This window comes from Telopea speciosissima, chromosome 8 (assembly GCF_018873765.1).
Source record: "Telopea speciosissima isolate NSW1024214 ecotype Mountain lineage chromosome 8, Tspe_v1, whole genome shotgun sequence".
In the NCBI taxonomy this organism is placed as follows: Eukaryota; Viridiplantae; Streptophyta; class Magnoliopsida; order Proteales; family Proteaceae; genus Telopea; species Telopea speciosissima.
In genome coordinates, this window is record NC_057923.1 from 26,168,722 (window position 1) to 26,178,292 (window position 9,571).

Genomic DNA, 9,571 nt, shown 5'->3' on the forward strand with positions numbered 1-9,571 from the left:
CTTTTATGGGCAGATGGTTCTTGACCCACGGGTTGTGCGCTTTCATTAGGTAGTGCACTTCCACTGGGCTGATGATCACTCTCACCCTCTCTAGCGATCTCTTGATGAGTGTTTAATTCCCCACCCTTGCCAAGAGTAGTTGAAATATTTTCATCAGTCTCTATCTTGTAGAGATCAAGGTCTCTGCTAGCATCACTGATGCTAGGGAAATCGGTCTCCAGAAAATCCACATTGCGGGACTCACTCTTTGTCATTCCTCCATCTTGATGTTCACCGTACACTAAATAGCCTTTCGAGGTATCGGAATACCTTATAAAGATACTCTTTTTAGCTCTACGGCCAAGTTTCCCAAACTTATGGGAGGTACTATGAACATATCCTACACAATCCTATAGTTGCATATGCCCCAAAGTGGGCTTTGCGCCTTTCCACAATTCATAGGGAGTGGAAGGAACTAACTATGATGGCACGTAGTTAAGGACATAGGTAGCGGTCAACATAGCATCCCCCCATAAAGATATTGGGAGGTTGGCCTGCGCCATCTTCAATCTAACCATATCTAAAAGCGTCATATTCCTCCGCTCCGCTACACCATTTTGCTGCGAGGTGTGGGGAATAGTGAGCTGTCTAGTGATTCCTTTTTCCTCACATATCTCTTTAAATTGATCTGACAAATATTCGCATCTTCGGTCAGTGCGTAGAGTTTTTAAACTCTTGCCTTGTTAATTTTCAACCTCTGCTACAAAACGTTTGAAGCAATCTAGCGTTTCATAGCGGTGAGTAATCAGATAGACATAATCAAATCGCGAGTAATCGTCGATAAAGGTAAAAAAATAGGAAGCACCATGATGTGCCTTCACGTTCATTGGTCCGCAGATGTCCGAATGGATAAGCTCTAGGGTCTGGGTTGACCGTTTAGCCTTTCCAAAAGGCTTTCGGTGGGCCTTACCCGCTAAACAGGCCTCACATGTTGGTAGGTTGACTTTAGCAAGTGAGCCAAGAAGGCCTTCTCGAGCTAGCTGTCCCATCCTATCTCGACCTATGTGTCCTAGTCTAGCATGCCATGTAATTGAATCAGGATTGGTATTAGAATCAACTACAAAATATGAAGAGGAAACAACAGGAAATATTAAATCTAATTTAACAAAACCATTTTCAAGTTTACAATATCCAAAAATACTACCATCCAATCGCATCTCAAATGAGTCACCATAAAAAATAAAGGAATATCCTAAAGTCAATAATGCAGTAGCAGAAAGTAGATTATGCTGGATTTTTGGTGCATATAGCACATCATGAAGTAGCAAGATGCGCCCAGTGCGCAAGGTGAGCTAGTAGGTACCAACTCCTCGAACTGCTTCACTCGTGCCATTCCCCATTTAGATACTTTGGGCGCCATCCAAAATCTTTCTATAATCTACGTACCCTCCTCGCTCTCGCGCTATGTGTCATATTGAACCTATAGCCACAATCCAGTCAGATTGGGTTTAGGCCATAGTTTGAGAACTCGCGAGATCTCGGCGAGTTTCTCGATTTTTTGAGAAATCGAGACGAGTTGGCATACGAGTTGCAAAAGTGCAACAACTCGACTGAGATCTCGAGATCTCGCCGAGTTCTTGAGATCTCAAGAATCTTGACCCAAACTCCTTTATATGAGTGCCAGATCTCGAGATCTTGGTGGAAAATCTTAGTATACAGACACCTATGCATGCAAACCTTGGTATACAGACACTTATTTAGGCCAGGAACTAAGACAGATATTTATTTATGCCTAATATCATTTAAGTATAACATTTACTTAAGATATTATTCATAAATAAGCAAATATCCCCTTATTTGAATCCAATAAAAATAGTTAAAAAATAAAATTCCAAAAGGAAAAAAAGTCAACCCCCTGTTCAAGAACAAAAATTGGATTTTCGGCGGTAGATGCAATTTTCAACTTTCTAATGCTGAGATTTTTCTCAAATCTAAAATTTCCATAAATCTTAATATGGTAAAACATTGCTAAAAACCAAAAGTGCAGTAAAATATACATTTGTTTTGATGTCCAAGAAAATATTTTCATTCAGAGCGATTTTGACAACATTCGTGCACACCAAATTAAGTTTGACCGGTACAAAACTCCTATTTGGACTTTGATTTTGCAAAATTCGATAGTGCCATTGTGTTTAAATGGCCTAAAATAGGCTAAATATCAAGTTTCAGACCCAAACTAGGCATAAAACCCATCGAGTTGAGGCTTTGAGTCGAAAAAAAAATACACCAACTCGGCGAGATCTCAACTCAACTCGGTTTTTCAAGGGACCGAGTTGGTATCGAGTTTCGAGTTTTAGTACCTTAGTTTAGGCAACCAAAACATGTATACATACAAAAGTACAAGGAGAGAGGGGCAGAAATGGTACCTGCTTCGCTTCAGTGCAGTCACGAGCGAAGTGGCCCATCTTCTGGAAGTTATAGCACTTGACCTTTGTGATATCTTTCTTTCCACCTCACTTGCCACGTCGGCGCTTGGTGGTCTTACTCTCAGTTGGTGCAATGTTCTGAGCTTGGTCCTGATTGCTAGTGGTCCTCTGTCTCTTGCGCTGCCCCTCTTGGGCGACAAGGGCATGTGATTGGGTCGCCTCTAGGCGCTCCGCCTCTAGTTCCACATGAGCGGCAATGTCATTAAATATCTTGATCATGACAGTGTCGTTATGTGTTAGAACTTTCTTCATTTTCCCCCAGGAATCAGGCAACTTCCTGACGATGACTTGTACTTGCTACTCATCATTAAGTTGTACCCCAGCATCATCCAATTTTCGGTTTATGTCTTTCACGACCCTGAGGTGTTCAACCATAGGGTGCTTGGGGTTCTTATGGTACATCTCAAACTTCAAGGTCATGGACCTAAGCCTGGTAGTGGATGTATTGCCACAATCGAGCTTTACCTGGTCCCACATGGACTTGGTAGTCTCGCACTTCTCATACTGACCGATGAAATCATCGTGCATCGTGCTTAACATAAGAAAGCGCGTACTATGATATCTCTTAAACCAATTGTCGTAAGCCTCTTTTTCTTGATGGTGACGGGCGGTAGTGCCCACTTCAGGTGAGGTCATTTCAGTGGTCAGGTGTTCAAGGTAATCTTGCTCATTTAGCAAGAACTGGGCATTTCGGTGCCACATGTCATAGTTGGTGCCATCCAACTTGTTGCCTTGGTTAAGGTCAGCAACAACACTTTTAGAGGCCATCACTACAATGTGCAAGGGAGGACATTTAGTATACATCCATAAACCAAATTTGTTCAAGAAACCCTAATTAAAATTAATGGTTTCTTTTCCCACACGGTGAGACCAAAAACTTTGTTAAACTGGTAATCAAATCTCATATTGTGTGGGTCTGGGGACGTATAACTTTAATTGATTTTGAACAAAAATAGGAGGAAAAAACATCTCCTAACCACAATTTAATGCGCCATACATCGAGTACGCAAGGGACTCACATAAGATACCCAAATTGGTACTTGAAATGATATGCTGAGTCGGTAAGGGTTGTGATACGTAGTGCAGTAGCTCCCATTACATGACTTCTCAAAAAATATTAAAAATTACAATCGACTCTTTACATTCAAGATTCCTACTACAAACTACCGGCGAACACTGCACTTTGTAGCACTTCCAGGTACCAACTCTAACGCACATACATCTCGAAAAATATATCACTATGCAAGCACCAAATCCATCCCATGAAAAAATAAAAATAATAAAAACACATGTTGTGCATAGGATGGGGTGTTTGACAGCATTACTCCAATGGTAGCATCAAACCGGTCTAGACCGCAATGGGAGGTTTATAATTGCTAATTTAAATTTGTAAACACATAACAACAAAAATAAATACAAAAGCAACAATTAAGATCCAAAAAAAAATGGCCCATACCTGTAAATATAAGCCCATTAGGAAAAAAATGTAAGGAGGTGGATGAAGGGATTCCCACTTCACCCATCTTCTTCCCCCAAAAACTCTAAAAAAAATCCTAAAAAAAATGAATCTGACCTTTTTTTCTTAATTTTTTATTGTGGGACTGACTGCCATGCAAGCAGCCTTGTGGCACACAGGCGCGGCAGCCACAGGCCACGGCCTGTTGTTGCCGCTGCTGTGCGCACAGGCACATCACGGGCAGAGTTTAAAAACAGAAAACAAAATGAATTGCTGTTTAAAATAAAACACAGATTGTTTTGTTTTTTTTTTTTTTTAAAATCAAATCATAACGTAATCATTACCTTTTTAAAAGACAATCATGATTACAGTGACCATGATATCATCCACTAAATAAAACTTTTCCTTATGTTTTTTTTCTTCTTTCTTCTTCTTTCTTCTACTTTCTTCTCGTTTTCCTTTTCTTTTACTTAGCAACAGCTGCTTGGCCCAGCCAGCGGCTGTTGCCATGTGTACGCCCATCTGCACAGAGCTGCGGCAGTGCAAGCCACGGTCCACTATGCTGCTGTGCATGGCTAAGTTTTGCGTGCCCCTACACACACCCGCGGCAACCATTGGCCGCGCGGCCTGCTGCTGCGGGCGTGCACCAAGGGCAGCGAGGCATGGGGAAGAAAGAGAAAAAAGAAAACAAAAATGGACGAACCATAAGCCAATAGCTCTGATGTCATCCTTTGGTCACATACACCAACATCCAAATTAACTAGGATTTGGATCATACTTGAATGTATACGGAAACGCAGCGGAAGAAGAATTAATAGCCAAGCTTATGGTTACTAGCAGTCGAACGAAGCTCCACGATCACGATAGGCTTCTCCACACAGAACTCCACACCACAAATCCCTAGGAAGAGATGGAATCTCAAAACAAACACAAATACTGGAGAGAGGGAGAATTTTTGGTTTTACAGATCTACTGGTCTTAGGATTACAAGTTGTCTATATAAAGGCAAAACCCTAAGACTCCTGCCCCTTTTAGACTCCCCCTGGGAATCTATCTAAGAGGAAGGAAGAGACCCAACCAATTAAGTGGCTGGTTCTTCCCATGCGCACCAAGGTTGGGTTGGGTCCGACCTGCCCCTTGTGGGTGGCTTGGACTAGGCCTGACCCGTGTTCTATTTAGAAGGGGTAATATTGAAATATCACACTACATAAGGTCATTAAGGGTGAGGCCATTACTTAACAACATTTTTTCATGCAATGGGTACGGCTGATAGAATCTTTTGATTTTAGGGGAGGAGAGAATAATTATCCAATATGCAAGAGAAGGGATTGTCATTAAGGCATAATCAAGGAGAGGGGACAGTACTTATAAAAACAAGTTTCAAAAATGATACCAAATACATGAAAAAATGAAAAATATATGAAAAATGATACCAAAAAGACCCCAGCTTGTAAGTTTGTTCCAGCCCAAGTGCAACAATAATGGCAAGCCTTAAATCAATTAGCGCCCACAGTCTAAAAGGACCAATCTCATCTCCTAATGAAGGAGATTAGAATCAATATCATTAGAATCTATGGATTTGTTGAGGCTTGAAGAGAAACAATTCAATTCCCTGAGCTTCAGCAGCAAAAACAGAACAATCCCACAGCCGAAACCCAAAGCAGCACTTGAACCAGTCATCGACACAGCAGCACAAAGCAGCATTACGAAAGACTCTTCCTTGGTATTCATGTCCTTGGAAGCCATTGCCAATTCAATTCCAGAGAAGAGCAAGAGAACCCCCAATAACCCAATTGGAAACTCACCCAATATCTTCACAAACGAGTTCCCAAAAACAAGCCCCAAAATCAGTTTCCCTATTCCCAGAAACAGCACCGAAGCACCACTTCGTCCCCCGAAACGGTACTGCCCTGCTAACCCACCTGCGCCATGGCAGACAGGCATTGCACCGAACCAGCAACCCACTAAGTTCATGACTCCCACACTTACTGAAACTGCCGTGGCCGACACCTCCTTCTCAGGAAATAGGTCGGCTGATAATTTACAAACTGCAATCACAGAGTTGAGAACAGAGAGAGGAATCTGAGGGATTGCAGCTCGAACGAATCCGGTTTTCCAGTCGTCCCACGAGATCTTGACCACATGTATCTTCGAAGGGCCGAACTTGAGATCCTTAACAATGGAAGGGTTACGAACGAAACAGAGAATTAGACCCAGGAGGAATACCAGAATCGCAGATGGAATTGCCGATAAGATACGAATCCTTCGAACCGGACGACGGCGACGATGGGGTTCTCTCGATTCAAGCAGAGATTGAGGTTCAGATTCATCGATGGAATCTCCAGAACCCGTTGTAAGGACAACGAATAGGAGCGCGGAGAGGGCAAGGATAAGCCCATCTAGGCCGAGCCAGGAGCGAGCAGAGCCCGATTTAGAAGTTGCGAAGTCTTGATTGTAACGGATGTATTTGATGGCTGAGAAGGCAAAGGAGAGACCTTGGGAAAGCTGAACACCGCGAACGACGGGTAAAGGGATGAAGCGGTAGAAGAAGGACATTAGGCCGGTGGCTCCGAGGAGGAGGAGGACTGAGGCGGTGGAGATACCAGCGGCCATGATTTGGGGAACGGTGAGGTGGGTTTGGGACTCGGAGATGGCGACTGCAGCGATGGATTTCATGGGCTGGACAGGCATGGGAATACCAAAGAGGAATCCTGTGATGATGTTATAGAGGGCTGTGAAGATGAGTGTGGTGCCCAGATCCAGTTGGTTGACCAGTGTGAGAGCAAGGACGATTGGGATATAGGTGCCCAGGTCACCCACGGAGCCACCGAGTTCGGACCAGAATGAAGTCTTGAGGCGGAAACTGGTGGCGCAAGAGAAGCGGGGAAGATAGCGGCGCCACCTCCCTGGGAGGATCGGGGAGGCAGTCTGGTGTGGTGACTCCATGGATGGAGAGAGAGAGAGAGAGAGAGATATGTCTCTGTGCTCTCTGTTTTTTTTTTTTTTTTAGGTAAAAACTCTCTGCTCTCTGCTCTCTGCTCTCTGCTCTGAGAATTGTCGGAGATTTTTCGATTTTTGGGCGACCCTTCGTATCTGCTAAAAGTTTTCCAAACCAACAAGTCAAAAGCAAGAGTTGGCCTAACAAAACCAAAGAAATACTTATCGTCCGTGATGCCACGTGTCACGATATGTTTATTTTTTTGGGTAAAATGTCACGACATGCTTCGTGTCGCTGCAAGTTTGGCCCTGTCGGCGAACCCGCTTTGAAACCGAACAAGGCTTAGGTTAAGATTTCTGGCCCTGAGGGCGGGTTAGGGCCAGAAATTTCTGGTCCTGAGTCAGGGTCAGGTAGAGTCAGGGTTGAGGTCTCGGGTCAGTCTGACCCTGATTTTGGCTTTGAAAAAATTTCTTTATTTACTAAAAAATAAAAGATATCATATGTAGATCAAGTTCATAGTGCACTTGGTAGTTTGTAGTGTATAAAATCCAATAGTTATCAAAGGGTTTTGGGTTCAAGCCTCCTCTCTCACATGTTTTATCTTGTAATTTTAATTTAATTATTACAGGGCCTGGTTCAATCAGGGTGGGCTTGGGCTGGGCTTGACCCGTCAAGGTCGGGGTTAGGGTCAAGGTATTTAGGTCCTGAATCAAGGTCAAGGCGAGCCTGGGCCCAGCTAAGGGGACTCAGGGTTGGAATAGGGTTTTAAAAAACTTGGCCCAACCCGACCCTGTTGCAGCGTTTCGTGACGCAAATTCTAAGTACAGTCTAGCGGAATAATGAATTAGAATCAATAGGATCAGTAGGGACAGATCCCAACCCTCCACCGTTCTTCAACGTTAGAACCAGAATGAAGAACGGGTATGGAACTACGAATAATAATAGGCTATATGATATACCCCAGCTAGAAACCGTTAGTTAGGAATCAGGAATTAGCAAGGTGGGTTTTCACCACTGGATCATAAATGTTAAGGTAAAGAAGTTTAAAAGTGAATCACACTACATCTACAGCTTAAAATAATTGTTTGGCAAAAGTTTGCACGACCTGACCTGCAATAAATGCAGTCAGATTGTTAATGTAAAATGACATAAAAGCCCCTGTATTCCTTGTTTGATGGAATTGATAGGAGAATCTCGTGTATGGATACGGGCTGGTGTTCGTGTAGAGAATCCCTTCCCATAATTGTTTCTCACAATGATATACCAAAAGTATTGGATACGGGCTGGTGTCTGTATAGAACTGGTTTTTAAGGATGTAAACCAATTGAATACGGATCAAATACAAATCAGATGTGATTGGATCCAGCTATATTTTGGTCGGATGCAAAGACTACTAATGGATACAGATGCAAATTGAATTCGAATTTTTGACTATTCGTTTGCTTCTATGATTTCTATAACCAAACCTTCCTCCCCTCCGTAGATATGATTTACTGTCAATCCATGTTTTTTAATTATTTTCCTCAATCTCTAAAACTTGTCAAACCTTCAAGAACCCTCAATATCATTAAATATTTAATTTATTATTATTACTTAATATTTATTTGGTTCCGATAGATTTAGTTTTAGGTTATTCGGGATCCAAATACCCTAATAAATAGGGATGCGAATCAAATTCGAGTTTTCGACTATCAATTCATGATGCGAATCAAATTTGAATTTTCAACTATCAATTCATGTCATGATATGTCGGCCAATACTCTTAATTGTCATCTATATCCTTTTTATTTTTTGATAGAAAGAAGGCTATTCATTCCATTGCTTGTAGAAGCCAAAATAGATAATTTTTTCGTTATGTCATCATCATTCCTATTGAAAGCTTGCTCTACTCATGCTGTCTTACAAAGTTTAAAAATTATATATTTAAAATCATTGACCACTAATTTGAAGTAGCCAGAAAGATTTGGAAAGTATAAAGATCACCTTACAAGTGTCTAATCTCTCTATAGTTTCTAATGGTTATTATTTCCCATATAAAAAAGGCTTCAGTTACAGATTAGAATATAGGGATTGGATTCCCTCGGACGCCAGAGTAGTAATTCTGGCGATCGGAGGGACCCTATTACGAATCCTACTTACCATAAAGGGATTTTAGAGAAGACTGTTGTGGGGGCTATCATTTATGTTTCTTGGCGTGCCCAAGGCGTCTGGATCCTTTTCCCTCAAATATAGTATGAGATTTGATAGAATTAGAAAACATAATTGCTAATAAGACTTGGGGGAAATGGTTTTCATGCAAACACAAGAGAGGTGAAATGACGGACCAGGATTCTCTGGAGTACCGCCGAGTGTGTAGTGCACATCCTGTGGCACAACAGAGGTCACGTGGCATACATGGCACACATGGCCTCTGCTGTGCACATCCAGCGGTACTACAGAGGATTTTAATTCTGAGATGACCACCAATCCCAAATGAAATGTGAAGTAACTAGTCCTGCTGATGCTTCCGTATATGCTCCCATTGGCCCCTACATGTGTAGAGGCCATGCTCCTCCACAGGAAACACTTACCGTATGAGTTAACATATTTTTATCTGCTCCATTTCTTGCCCGCTCCATTTTCCCAAGTTCCTATAATAGAGGGGGGTGGATTCCACCCGGGTAGTGTATTCGGGCAAGGGTAGGGTGGTCATTTCCGCTCCCTCTATTAGAG

General features: G+C 42.3%; 1 protein-coding gene across 1 annotated transcript; it reads right to left on the minus strand.

Annotated features, from left to right (window-relative positions):
* Window positions 1-5,440: 5,440 nt before the first annotated feature.
* LOC122672639 (molybdate transporter 2-like) lies at window positions 5,441-6,900 on the minus strand. The gene has a single exon (XM_043870101.1). The coding sequence runs from the start codon at window positions 6,865-6,867 to the stop codon at window positions 5,458-5,460; it is 1,410 nt and encodes a 469-aa protein (XP_043726036.1). The 5' UTR covers window positions 6,868-6,900; the 3' UTR covers window positions 5,441-5,457.
* Between the last annotated feature and the right edge of the window lie 2,671 nt (window positions 6,901-9,571).

What these genes read in the sequence shown, in the direction of transcription:
- LOC122672639 (XM_043870101.1), bottom strand. Translation starts at nt 6,867, where the DNA reads ATGGAGTCACCACACCAGACTGCCTCCCCGATCCTCCCAGGGAGGTGG.